At 43.1% G+C, this 15,939-nt stretch overlaps 1 protein-coding gene across 1 annotated transcript; it reads right to left on the bottom strand.

Annotated features, from left to right (window-relative positions):
* Window positions 1–29: 29 nt before the first annotated feature.
* On the bottom strand, window positions 30–11,338 carry LOC140128862 (hemagglutinin/amebocyte aggregation factor-like). The gene is made up of 6 exons (XM_072150566.1): window positions 11,217–11,338; window positions 11,098–11,124; window positions 10,197–10,299; window positions 9,764–9,952; window positions 9,320–9,472; window positions 30–365 (listed from the first exon to the last, which is right to left on the bottom strand). Exons 1-6 carry the CDS (start codon window positions 11,257–11,259, stop codon window positions 326–328), a joined length of 555 nt encoding a protein of 184 aa, XP_072006667.1. The 5' UTR covers window positions 11,260–11,338; the 3' UTR covers window positions 30–325.
* Between the last annotated feature and the right edge of the window lie 4,601 nt (window positions 11,339–15,939).

Below are 15,939 nucleotides of genomic sequence, written 5' to 3'. Positions count from 1 at the left end.
CATAAATAATACTGCAAAGTAACAACACACAACACTACAGGACACTTTTATTGAATAAGAATTTGAATAAGACTACAGGCAGTGTATGTATTTAGTGCACAGGGCACAGCAGTGTGAGGACACGCCCACAGGGCAATATGGGAATATAAATCACAATCCTGCTGCTACTAACAACACACACAAAGGTCTGATTACACATCTCTCCAGAGACAATACATAACTCTGGCTCCAGTGTGTATGGTCACACCTGCTGATTGGTTCCTTTTCATAATTATATAACTAGGGTCCATTGATAGAGGAGCTGCACCCCGATGGATCCGGAGGATTATTGGGATTTACAATATCGGAACTTCCATTTTCTGTCTCTGTATTATAAACAGAAAATACAATTAGACATAACATATATTATAGATATATGAGGGCTTGTTTTTTGCAGGAAGAGGAGTATTTTATGAATATTATTTATTAAAAGTTTTGTCCATTATTTTCTGTATTTGTTTGTACCACATTCACCTTGAGGCAATTTTTCTCAATGATATTCTGCAGATCAGCATGATTGGGCTGATGCATCCTGCAGGTTAACCCTATCAATCCCTAACATCAAGGAATCTTCCCCCATGACCAAAAAGGTCTCTTATTATAACTTCACATTTAGTTTGTAGGTAGCTTCTTTAAAGGATGTATCCTCACACTCCTCTCCTTCTCCGTGTACAATGACAATGTTATAAATAACACTGACCCATCATTACATCACTACTGACAATAGATGATGTCACAGCTTATCTCCTCCCCCTCCCTGTACAATGACCCCTATATAGATAACACTGACCCATCATTACATCACTACTGACAATAGATGATGTCACAGCTTATCTCCTCCCCCTCCCTGTACAATGACCCCTATATAGATAACACTGACCCATCATTACATCACTACTGACAATAGATGATGTCACAGCTTATCCCCTCCCCCTCCCTGTACAATGACCTCTATATAGATAACACTGACCCATCATTACATCACTACTGACAATACATGATGTCACAGCTTATCTCCTCCCCCTCCATGTACAATGACCCCTATATAGATAACACTGACCCATCATTACATCACTACTGACAATAGATGATGTCACAGCTTATCTCCTCCTCCTCCCTGTACAATGACCTCTATATAGATAACACTGACCCATCATTACATCACTACTGACAATAGATGATGTCACAGCTTATCCCCTCCCCCTCCCTGTACAATGACCTCTATATAGATAACACTGACCCATCATTACATCACTACTGACAATACATGATGTCACAGCTTATTTCCTCCCCCTCCCTGTACAATGACCCCTATATAGATAACACTGACCCATCATTACATCACTATTGACAATAGATGATGTCACAGCTTATCTCCTCCTCCTCCCTGTACAATGACCTCTATATAGATAACACTGACCCATCATTACATCACTACTGACAATAGATGATGTCACAGCTTATCCCCTCCCCCTCCCTGTACAATGACCTCTATATAGATAACACTGACCCATCATTACATCACTACTGATAATACATGATGTCACAGCTTATCCCCTCCCCCTCCCTGTACAATGACCCCTATATAGATAACACTGACCCATCATTACATCACTACTGACAATAGATGATGTCACAGCTTATCTCCTCCTCCTCCCTGTACAATGACCTCTATATAGATAACACTGACCCATCATTACATCACTACTGACAATAGATGATGTCACAGCTTATCTCCTCCCCCTCCCTGTACAATGACCTCTATATAGATAACACTGACCCATCATTACATCACTACTGACAATAGATGATGTCACAGCTTATCTCCTCCCCCTCCCTGTACAATGACCTTTATATAGATAACACTGACCCATCATTACATCACTACTGACAATAGATGATGTCACAGCTTATCTCCTCCCCCTCCCCGTATAATGACCTCTATATAGATAACACTGACCCATCATTACATCACTACTGACAATAGATGATGTCACAGCTTATCTCCTCCCCATCCCTGTATAATGACCTCTATATAGATAACACTGACCCATCATTACATCACTACTGACAATAGATGATGTCACAGCTTATCTCCTCCCTATCCCTGTACAATTACCTCTATATAGATAACACTGATCCATCATTACATCACTACTGACAATAGATGATGTCACAGCTTATCTCCTCCCCCTCCCTGTACAATGACCTCTACATAGATAACACTGACCCATCATTACAGCACTACTGACAATAGATGATGTCACAGCTTATCTCCTCCCCCCTCCCTGTACAATGTCCTCTATATAGATAACACTGACCCATCATTACATCACTACTGACAATACATGATGTCACAGCTTATCTCCTCCCCCTCCCTGTACAATGACCTCTATATAGATAACACTGACCCATCATTGCATCACTACTAACAATAGATGATGTCACAGCTTATCTCCTCCTCCCTGTACAATGACCTCTATATAGATAACACTGACCCATCATTACATCACTACTGACAATAGATGATGTCACAGCTTATCTCCTCCCCTCCCTGTACAATGACCTCTATATAGATAACACTGACCCATCATTACATCACTACTGACAATAGATGATGTCACAGCTTATCTCCTCCCCCTCCCTGTACAATGACCTCTATATAGATAACACTGACCCATCATTACATCACTACTGACAATAGATGATGTCACAGCTTACCTCCTCCTCCCTGTACAATGACCTCTATATAGATAACACTGACCCATCATTACATCACTACTGACAATAGATGATGTCACAGCTTATCTCCTCCCCTCCCTGTACAATGACCTCTATATAGATAACACTGACCCATCCTTACATCACTACTGACAATAGATGATGTCACAGCTTATCTCCTCCCCCTCCCTGTACAATGACCTCTATATAGATAACACTGACCCATCATTACATCACTACTGACAATAGATGAAGTCACAGGTTATCTCCTCCCCCTCCCTGTACAATGACCTCTATATAGATAACACTGACCCATCATTACATCACTACTGACAATAGATGATGTCACAGCTTATCTCATCCCCTCCCTGTACAATGACCTCTATATAGATAACACTGACCCATCATTACATCACTACTGACAATAGATGATGTCACAGCTTATCTCCTCCCCCTCCCTGTACAATGACCCCTATATAGATAACACTGACCCATCATTACATCACTACTGACAATAGATGATGTCACAGCTTATCCCCTCCCCCTCCCTGTACAATGACCTCTATATAGATAACACTGACCCATCATTACATCACTACTGACAATACATGATGTCACAGCTTATCTCCTCCCCCTCCATGTACAATGACCCCTATATAGATAACACTGACCCATCATTACATCACTACTGACAATAGATGATGTCACAGCTTATCCCCTCCCCCTCCCTGTACAATGACCTCTATATAGATAACACTGACCCATCATTACATCACTACTGACAATACATGATGTCACAGCTTATTTCCTCCCCCTCCCTGTACAATGACCCCTATATAGATAACACTGACCCATCATTACATCACTATTGACAATAGATGATGTCACAGCTTATCTCCTCCTCCTCCCTGTACAATGACCTCTATATAGATAACACTGACCCATCATTACATCACTACTGACAATAGATGATGTCACAGCTTATCTCCTCCCTATCCCTGTACAATTACCTCTATATAGATAACACTGACCCATCATTACATCACTACTGACAATAGATGATGTCACAGCTTATCTCCTCCCCATCCCTGTATAATGACCTCTATATAGATAACACTGACCCATCATTACATCACTACTGACAATAGATGATGTCACAGCTTATCTCCTCCCTATCCCTGTACAATTACCTCTATATAGATAACACTGATCCATCATTACATCACTACTGACAATAGATGATGTCACAGCTTATCTCCTCCCCCTCCCTGTACAATGACCTCTACATAGATAACACTGACCCATCATTACAGCACTACTGACAATAGATGATGTCACAGCTTATCTCCTCCCCCCTCCCTGTACAATGTCCTCTATATAGATAACACTGACCCATCATTACATCACTACTGACAATACATGATGTCACAGCTTATCTCCTCCCCCTCCCTGTACAATGACCTCTATATAGATAACACTGACCCATCATTGCATCACTACTAACAATAGATGATGTCACAGCTTATCTCCTCCTCCCTGTACAATGACCTCTATATAGATAACACTGACCCATCATTACATCACTACTGACAATAGATGATGTCACAGCTTATCTCCTCCCCTCCCTGTACAATGACCTCTATATAGATAACACTGACCCATCATTACATCACTACTGACAATAGATGATGTCACAGCTTATCTCCTCCCCCTCCCTGTACAATGACCTCTATATAGATAACACTGACCCATCATTACATCACTACTGACAATAGATGATGTCACAGCTTACCTCCTCCTCCCTGTACAATGACCTCTATATAGATAACACTGACCCATCATTACATCACTACTGACAATAGATGATGTCACAGCTTATCTCCTCCCCTCCCTGTACAATGACCTCTATATAGATAACACTGACCCATCCTTACATCACTACTGACAATAGATGATGTCACAGCTTATCTCCTCCCCCTCCCTGTACAATGACCTCTATATAGATAACACTGACCCATCATTACATCACTACTGACAATAGATGAAGTCACAGGTTATCTCCTCCCCCTCCCTGTACAATGACCTCTATATAGATAACACTGACCCATCATTACATCACTACTGACAATAGATGATGTCACAGCTTATCTCATCCCCTCCCTGTACAATGACCTCTATATAGATAACACTGACCCATCATTACATCACTACTGACAATAGATGATGTCACAGCTTATCTCCTCCCCCTCCCTGTACAATGACCCCTATATAGATAACACTGACCCATCATTACATCACTACTGACAATAGATGATGTCACAGCTTATCCCCTCCCCCTCCCTGTACAATGACCTCTATATAGATAACACTGACCCATCATTACATCACTACTGACAATACATGATGTCACAGCTTATCTCCTCCCCCTCCATGTACAATGACCCCTATATAGATAACACTGACCCATCATTACATCACTACTGACAATAGATGATGTCACAGCTTATCCCCTCCCCCTCCCTGTACAATGACCTCTATATAGATAACACTGACCCATCATTACATCACTACTGACAATACATGATGTCACAGCTTATTTCCTCCCCCTCCCTGTACAATGACCCCTATATAGATAACACTGACCCATCATTACATCACTATTGACAATAGATGATGTCACAGCTTATCTCCTCCTCCTCCCTGTACAATGACCTCTATATAGATAACACTGACCCATCATTACATCACTACTGACAATAGATGATGTCACAGCTTATCTCCTCCTCCCTGTACAATGACCTCTATATAGATAACACTGACCCATCATTACATCACTACTGACAATAGATGATGTCACAGCTTATCTCCTCCCCCTCCCTGTACAATGACCTCTATATAGATAACACTGACCCATCATTACATCACTACTGACAATAGATGATGTCACAGCTTATCTCCTCCCCCTCCCTGTACAATGACCTTTATATAGATAACACTGACCCATCATTACATCACTACTGACATTAGATGATGTCACAGCTTATCTCCTCCCCCTCCCCGTATAATGACCTCTATATAGATAACACTGACCCATCATTACATCACTACTGACAATAGATGATGTCACAGCTTATCTCCTCCCCATCCCTGTATAATGACCTCTATATAGATAACACTGACCCATCATTACATCACTACTGACAATAGATGATGTCACAGCTTATCTCCTCCCCATCCCTGTACAATTACCTCTATATAGATAACACTGACCCATCATTACATCACTACTGACAATAGATGATGTCACAGCTTATCTCCTCCCCCTCCCTGTACAATGACCTCTACATAGATAACACTGACCCATCATTACAGCACTACTGACAATAGATGATGTCACAGCTTATCTCCTCCCCCCTCCCTGTACAATGTCCTCTATATAGATAACACTGACCCATCATTACATCACTACTGACAATACATGATGTCACAGCTTATCTCCTCCCCCTCCCTGTACAATGACCTCTATATAGATAACACTGACCCATCATTACATCACTACTAACAATAGATGATGTCACAGCTTATCTCCTCCTCCCTGTACAATGACCTCTATATAGATAACACTGACCCATCATTACATCACTACTGACAATAGATGATGTCACAGCTTATCTCCTCCCCTCCCTGTACAATGACCTCTATATAGATAACACTGACCCATCATTACATCACTACTGACAATAGATGATGTCACAGCTTATCTCCTCCCCCTCCCTGTACAATGACCTCTATATAGATAACACTGACCCATCATTACATCACTACTGACAATAGATGATGTCACAGCTTATCTCCTCCCCTCCCTGTACAATGACCTCTATATAGATAACACTGACCCATCATTACATCACTACTGACAATAGATGATGTCACAGCTTATCTCCTCCCCCTCCCTGTACAATGACCTTTATATAGATAACACTGACCCATCATTACATCACTACTGACAATAGATGATGTCACAGCTTATCTCCTCCTCCCTGTACAATGACCTCTATATAGATAACACTGACCCATCATTACATCACTACTGACAATAGATGATGTCACAGCTTATCTCCTCCCCTCCCTGTACAATGACCTCTATATAGATAACACTGACCCATCCTTACATCACTACTGATAATAGATGATGTCACAGCTTATCTCCTCCCCCTCCCTGTACAGTGACCTCTATATAGATAACACTGACCCATCATTACATCACTACTGACAATAGATGAAGTCACAGGTTATCTCCTCCCCCTCCCTGTACAATGAACTCTATATAGATAACACTGACCCATCATTACATCACTACTGACAATAGATGATGTCACAGCTTATCTCATCCCCTCCCTGTACAATGACCTCTATATAGATAACACTGACCCATCATTACATCACTACTGACAATAGATGATGTCACAGCTTATCTCCTCCCCCTCCCTGTACAATGACCCCTATATAGATAACACTGACCCATCATTACATCACTACTGACAATAGATGATGTCACAGCTTATCCCCTCCCCCTCCCTGTACAATGACCTCTATATAGATAACACTGACCCATCATTACATCACTACTGACAATACATGATGTCACAGCTTATCTCCTCCCCCTCCATGTACAATGACCCCTATATAGATAACACTGACCCATCATTACATCACTACTGACAATAGATGATGTCACAGCTTATCCCCTCCCCCTCCCTGTACAATGACCTCTATATAGATAACACTGACCCATCATTACATCACTACTGACAATACATGATGTCACAGCTTATTTCCTCCCCCTCCCTGTACAATGACCCCTATATAGATAACACTGACCCATCATTACATCACTATTGACAATAGATGATGTCACAGCTTATCTCCTCCTCCTCCCTGTACAATGACCTCTATATAGATAACACTGACCCATCATTACATCACTACTGACAATAGATGATGTCACAGCTTATCCCCTCCCCCTCCCTGTACAATGACCTCTATATAGATAACACTGACCCATCATTACATCACTACTGACAATACATGATGTCACAGCTTATCCCCTCCCCCTCCCTGTACAATGACCCCTATATAGATAACACTGACCCATCATTACATCACTACTGACAATAGATGATGTCACAGCTTATCCCCTCCCCCTCCCTGTACAATGACCTCTATATAGATAACACTGACCCATCATTACATCACTACTGACAATACATGATGTCACAGCTTATCCCCTCCCCCTCCCTGTACAATGACCCCTATATAGATAACACTGACCCATCATTACATCACTACTGACAATAGATGATGTCACAGCTTATCTCCTCCTCCTCCCTGTACAATGACCTCTATATAGATAACACTGAACCATCATTACATCACTACTGACAATAGATGATGTCACAGCTTATCTCCTCCCCCTCCCTGTACAATGACCTCTATATAGATAACACTGACCCATCATTACATCACTACTGACAATAGATGATGTCACAGCTTATCTCCTCCCCCTCCCTGTACAATGACCTTTATATAGATAACACTGACCCATCATTACATCACTACTGACAATAGATGATGTCACAGCTTATCTCCTCCCCCTCCCCGTATAATGACCTCTATATAGATAACACTGACCCATCATTACATCACTACTGACAATAGATGATGTCACAGCTTATCTCCTCCCCATCCCTGTATAATGACCTCTATATAGATAACACTGACCCATCATTACATCACTACTGACAATAGATGATGTCACAGCTTATCTCCTCCCCATCCCTGTACAATTACCTCTATATAGATAACACTGACCCATCATTACATCACTACTGACAATAGATGATGTCACAGCTTATCTCCTCCCCCTCCCTGTACAATGACCTCTACATAGATAACACTGACCCATCATTACAGCACTACTGACAATAGATGATGTCACAGCTTATCTCCTCCCCCCTCCCTGTACAATGTCCTCTATAGAGATAACACTGACCCATCATTACATCACTACTGACAATACATGATGTCACAGCTTATCTCCTCCCCCTCCCTGTACAATGACCTCTATATAGATAACACTGACCCATCATTACATCACTACTAACAATAGATGATGTCACAGCTTATCTCCTCCTCCCTGTACAATGACCTCTATATAGATAACACTGACCCATCATTACATCACTACTGACAATAGATGATGTCACAGCTTATCTCCTCCCCTCCCTGTACAATGACCTCTATATAGATAACACTGACCCATCATTACATCACTACTGACAATAGATGATGTCACAGCTTATCTCCTCCCCTCCCTGTACAATGACCTCTATATAGATAACACTGACCCATCATTACATCACTACTGACAATAGATGATGTCACAGCTTATCTCCTCCCCCTCCCTGTACAATGACCTCTATATAGATAACACTGACCCATCATTACATCACTACTGACAATAGATGATGTCACAACCTAAATCATTGCCTCCACTTACTCAAAGTAATTGTTATGTTCGCTGAATGCTCCCACCAGGACATATCCATCTGGGACTTTGAAATTCATTTCAGAATCAAATCCGTTCACGTAGACGGTCTCTTGGCATCCGACGATGTATTGTACATTTGTTTCACAACAGTAAAATGTCCATCTAGGCCACAACAAAAACTGTTTATGACAATGCCATAGTGCCCATAGAAAAAACATGCAACATTTTCAGGAATTATACTGTATGCTGATACCAGGCTGAAATATGGTCAATATGGATAAAGAGAGGGATACAGTGCATACTATATAGGTTAAGGACCTACAGAAACATGGTCACATGATCAGTGCAGGTCCTGATGGCAGAAAAGCAGGAGAGTGATCTGGGCTTTGAATATAGTGTTGGCCTGTAGTTGGAGGTCTTATGTATATGCAGATGTCAGGTGCATTGACTTACCTTCGGTCTCGGTAGTAAGTGTTATACTGACTCTCAAGACCTGAGAGTGCTTCACCTAGTGGGCAGTTATAGATTAGCAATCCATCATAGTCATTGACATAAGGCGTCCAATAGCATCGCCCGGACATAGGGAGATTTCTCTTGCAACTAAATGCCCAAACTCTGTCTTCATACCTATCGCTATGTGTACTAGAAGAAGAATGACAACAATTACAACCTATAAACCCATTCCACCTTCAAGTAGGTTCGCTAGGTGCTCTGGGGGCAGGGCAATATATTATAATATACATCTTAGCCCTTCAACGGGGATTATATGGTGTTGGGGCCCCAATGAAAGGATATTATACTGTTGCGGTCCCTCAGGGGTGGGGTTAATGGCGGGAAAGAGTAACACACAAATTTATATATTTCCAATTCTTTTATATCTTATTACCTGTTTATTGAGTCAATGGTTTCCTGACTTGGACACACAATCGTGAAAGGATCTGTATAGCAGGTCTGCCACTTTAAAGGTTCAACACATTTTGCTTCTCGCGCTTAGAGAAAAAACATCAGTAAAGAAGTAGCGACCATGAGCTGCTGTACAAAAAACCTTCATCTCCGTTTATTTATTATAGAAATTTAAGAGTCATAAATCCTTCATCCTTATTCTATGCACTAAGATTTTTTGGAGATTTTTAACCTTCAAATGGAAAAGCTATAGTTCAGTATATTGTCATGTATCTAAGGCTATGGAGAAATATGCAGCTGCAGGGTAACAGTGTTCTCCTCTTGCTCCATTCTTACTGCAATCACAGGTGATATTACTAGATGTGACTGGAGTGTAATCACTGTGTACAGCTTGTATACAATATTATAGAGGTGTCTGCCGTACGTAGAGCTGAGCTGCTGTATCTAATGTGCCATTATATATGTATCTACATTACATAGAGCTGGGCTGCTGTATCTAACCACCCTGGGGTAGAATGACACAGGAAATAGTATGGGTGAAACTGTAACAGGTAGAACGTTGTCTACTTAGAAGCTCAACCCCCTGCAGGTTCATGTCCGAACCCAAACCTGGAAGTTTGGTTCAAGTTTGGTCACTCAGTGCAGGTATTAACCTTAAAATGCAGCTTGCAAAGCCACCAGTGCATGTGCACCGCAAAGAAAATTCACAACAGGTCAGAAGATTCGGGACAGTTGTAAAGCAGAATATAAAATTTCAAAAAGAAGCAGCAACCAAACATTGACTATAACAAGACTAAAGAAGTCCAACGAAATTACACGCCTTCACCATACAACACGTAGATATATTGAGTGAGAGAAGATGGTCACAAATGGGAAATAGTTACCTGTCTCATAGCTCATTTCTACTCCACCTGCAGAGAAGACATAAAAAATCATAGAGTGACCAATAGAACGTAATAAAAAACATCTACATCCAAGTTCTGATAATGAGAAGAAGCTTCACCTATGAGGAGGGACATGTAGAGGAGCGTGCGGAGGATGTCCATGGTGAGGAGCTCTGCTCTGATCCCTCCTGGACGGACTCTTCTGGAGAACCTGACAAGACCTTCATATATATATATATATACATAGTCAGGTGACAAGGAAAAAGGCGTAATAATAATAACATTTCCCGTGGTCTTCTTCGGAAGGGGATGGCCGGTTGCCATCGTGTGGTTTGGCAATTACATTCTGAATCACTAATGTGGAAGTAAACGTTAACAAATATCAAGGCAAAACTGATGACATGAAATCACATGAACTAATGACTTTACTTTTAGGTTTGTAGGAAACCACATTTCTGTATGTTTCTCTTTGTTTTTCAGAGATTAGATGTTCCATGGCCAGAGGGCCCGTGATCGGGAAGCGGTATGTTAAAATGGATTTAACATTTCTCTTCATAGATGTGCAGAAAGTTACGGTAAAAATAGAAAAAGTAGGTTTCCGTTTTGCACCGTTTTGCGCTGAATCGCCACGGGTTTTGGCGCACGCGGTTGGATTGTGGCGCATCGGCGTCGCGACAGAAATCGGGGGGGGGGGTGGCCGTTGGACAACCCGACGGATTCGGACAAACCGCGGAATTTAAAAAAGGAAATGTGTCGCAAGATCAGCACTTACATGCACCAGGAAGAAGAAGGTGAACTCCGGCGGACCTCAGCGCAGCAGCGACACCTGGTGGATATCGGGTGCACGACCTTAGTGAATCCCAGCAAACCCAAATCAGCATCGGACAATGCGCCGCGGGATCGCAACTGGACCGGGTAAGTAAATGAGTCACTGATGGGGGCCCTGGGGCTTGCTTCCCTGGAGCCCTTGCTATAATCTGGCCTTAAGAGTTTCTGATTTTATTTTTTATTCTAAAAAAAAATTAAAAATGCATGAGTGCATACCATTCGATGCATTACTCACTTTCTGTACGTGGGCAGATATAATACTAATTCTGCTTCATACTGAAAAAAAGAGATAGAAATAATAATACAGATACAAAATAGATGTACGGCATGTGAGCTATATATCAAATGGTATGCACTAATGCATTTTTTAATTTTTTTAAAATAAATTCACAAACTCTGAAGTTTCAGGACTATATATATTTAAGTGTAACAACGCCTGTCCAACAACCTTTGCTGGTGAAGATATTGTGAACACTACACAGTGACTGTGGACCATTAGAGAGATACTGGGGGATATTTATCATACGCTGGCGCTCGTGGGGAAAATAATCGCAAAAGCTAGCAATAAGCTAGCATTTGCGATTATTTCAGGGCCTCTGCGCCACTGGCGGTGCGCAGAGGTCCTGATAAATATCCCCCACTGGGTCCAAAATGTCTGCTATTTTCATAAATTATCTCAAATAAAGTGTTCAAAGCATTAAGTCAATGGACACCCAGGTGTTTGACATGGTCATGGTGCAAAGTTCCCTCTAGACCAGAGTACAAGCCTCTCACAATGAAGGATATTGATGAACTATGGTTCCTCATGGGCGGGGCTTCACATATTTTCAATTGTTCCATACTGTTCCAATTGATGATATCACTTGTACTCTTTTAGCTGTGCTATGGACAGGAGAGAAGTCACAACTTTGTATTTAGCTGACCAATTGTTAGTCCTGGTTATTTGGAAAATGGTGTATGTGCTGTGATAAGGTTCTGAATAGGTGCAGTACGGTGTTAGTGTATACAAGTTTGGACCATGGTGCTGCGACATCCAAGTTTTCGGCCGTCAGCTTTTACTATTTGATAAGGTATTGATGCAATGTGCCACAGAAGAGCAAGGACACCGCTCTCAGAATGAACATTCTAAGGGAAATTAATGGACTATGGTTCCGCGAGGGCGGGGCTTCACATGTTTCTAGTGTTAGAAAGAGACACTTTATATCCCAGCTGACCAAGACTTTGTCCTGGATCTAATAAAAAATATCTCAGTGACAATGTTAGAAATGCTGTGTAGAGTGTTTTGTTGGAAGAGGCAAGTTTGGAGCTCAATGCAGCAATGGTGTTGCGATGTCGTAGTTGGCACTGATTGGCTGATACAGGACATAAATGTATAAATGGAGCAGGGGGAAAGACATTTTTGTTGGGAGAGGCAGTGGAAGACTTTTTCTCCTCTATAATATGATGTTGAAGTTTAGGTGGTCTCTATTACACAGCAGCTTGTGATGTCATTAGTGCTGCTTATGGTCTCCATGTAGTAATTATAGGTGGTTGCCACGTATCCTGCTCAACGTAAAATTTGCAATGACGTAGTGCCCACTATAACTTACTGGCAGTAGAGGATGACATGTGTTATACAGTCTGATGCTTCCAGGTACAATTGATAATTGGGTAGAGTTCACCACTTTCACAAACATTAGATACATGAGTTTCTGGAAAAACTGTGTCCTCCTAGCACTGCTAGGGGTGACTGATTGTCCTGTACCATGGCTCCCACATCATCACACCAGCAGGGGGCAGTGTGTCCTCCTATCACTACTAGGGGTGACTGATTGTCCTGTACCATGGCTCCCACATCATCACACCAGCAGGGGGCAGTGTGTCCTCCTATCACTACTAGGGGTGACTGTCCTATACCATGGCCACCACATCATCACACCAGCAGGGGGCAGTGTGTCCTCCTATCACTACTAGGGGTGACTGTCCTATACCATGGCCACCACATCATCACACCATCAGGGGCCAGTGTGTTCTCCTATCACTGCTAGGGATGACTGTCCTATACCATGGCCCCCACATCATCTCACCAGCAGGGGGCAGTGTGTCCTATCACAGCTAGGGGTGACTGTCCTATACCATGGCCCCCACATCATCACACCAGCAGGGGGCAGTGTGTCCTCCTATCATTACTAGGGGTGACTGTCCTATACCATGGCCCCCACATCATCACACCAGCAGGGGGCAGTGTGTCCTCCTATCACTACTAGGGGTGACTGTCCTATACCATGGCCCCCACATCATCCATACCTCCCATCATCACACCAGCAGGGGGCAGTGTGTCCTCCTATCACTACTAGGGGTGACTGTCCTATACCATGGCCACCACATCATCACACCAGCAGGGGCCAGTGTGTCCTCCTATCACTACTAGGGGTGACTGTCCTATACCATGGCTCCCCACATCATCACACCAGCAGGGGGCAGTGTGTCCTCCTATCACTACTAGGGGTGACTGCCCTATACCATGGCTCCCACATCATCACACCAACAGGGGGCAGTGTGTCTTCCTATCACTACTAGGGGTGACTGTCCTATACCATGGCCACCACATCATCACACCAGCAGGGGCCAGTGTGTTCTCCTATCACTGCTAGGGGTGACTGTCCTATACCATGGCCCCCACATCATCTCACCAGCAGGGGGCAGTGTGTCCTATCACAGCTAGGGGTGACTGTCCTATACCATGGCCCCCACATCATCACACCAGCAGGGGGCAGTGTGTCCTCCTATCATTACTAGGGGTGACTGTCCTATACCATGGCCCCCACATCATCACACCAGCAGGGGGCAGTGTGTCCTCCTATCACTACTAGGGGTGACTGTCCTATACCATGGCCACCACATCATCACACCAGCAGGGGCCAGTGTGTTCTCCTATCACTGCTAGGGGTGACTGTCCTATACCATGGCCCCCACATCATCTCACCAGCAGGGGGCAGTGTGTCCTATCACAGCTAGGGGTGACTGTCCTATACCATGGCCCCCACATCATCACACCAGCAGGGGGCAGTGTGTCCTCCTATCACTACTAGGGGTGACTGTCCTATACCATTGCTCCCACATCATCACACCAGCAGGGGGCAGTGTGTCCTCCTATCACTACTAGGGGTGACTGTCCTATACCATTGCTCCCACATCATCACACCAGCAGGGGGCAGTGTGTCCTCCTATCACTACTAGGGGTGACTGTCCTATACCATGGCCACCACATCATCACACCAGCAGGGGGCAGTGTGTCCTATCACAACTAGGGGTGACTGTCCTATACCATGGCTCCCCACATCATCACACCAGCAGAGGGCAGTGTGTCCCCCTATAACTACTAGGGGTGAATGTCCTATACCATGGCTCCACACATTATCACACCAGCAGGGGGCAGTGTGTCCTCCTATCACTGCTAGGGGTGACTGACTGTCCTATGTCTTGGCTCCCCACATGATTTCACCAGTAGGGGGCAGTGTATATTCCTATAACTACTAGGGGTGAATGTCCTATACCATGGCTCCACACATCATCTCACCAGCAGGGAGCAGTGTATCCTCCATCATATCACTGTTGGGGTGACTGACTGTCCTATGTCTTGGCCTGTCCTGTGTATATCTGCTTTTTTCATAAAGTAGGTCAACTAAAATGTATAAAGCGTGTTGTGAATGGACCCCAAAGTTTTTGACATGCTCAAGTTGGCAAGTTCAATCTAGACCGGAGTTCAAGACTCTCACAATGAAGAAAACTGGGGAACTGTGGTTCCGCGTGGGCGGGGCTTCACATATTTCTATGGTTTGATGATATCACTTGTACTCTGATTGGATAATTACATCAGTGTTGTCATCAGGAGAGAAACCCCACTTTCTTTCATAGCTGATCAAGTAAAAATTGAGTTTGAGTAGTGAGAAGGCTAGGAAAAGGTGGAGTATACTGTTATTGTAGGCAAGTTTGGACCAAAGTTCTGCATCACCCAGGTTTTTGACCATCAAC

This window comes from Engystomops pustulosus, chromosome 4, assembly GCF_040894005.1.
Source record: "Engystomops pustulosus chromosome 4, aEngPut4.maternal, whole genome shotgun sequence".
NCBI classification, from domain to species: domain Eukaryota; kingdom Metazoa; phylum Chordata; class Amphibia; order Anura; family Leptodactylidae; genus Engystomops; species Engystomops pustulosus.
This window is presented reverse-complemented; position numbering and strand designations above follow the sequence as displayed.

Coding starts and splice junctions, on each gene's coding strand:
- LOC140128862 (XM_072150566.1), bottom strand. CDS start 11,259: ATGGACATCCTCCGCACGCTCCTCTACATGTCCCTCCTCATAG. Junction 10,300..11,097: donor AGAAATGAGCTATGAGACAG/GTAACTATTTCC, acceptor TTTTTCTCTAAG/CGCGAGAAGCAAAATGTGTT. Junction 9,953..10,196: donor ACCATTGACTCAATAAACAG/GTAATAAGATAT, acceptor TTCTTCTTCTAG/TACACATAGCGATAGGTATG.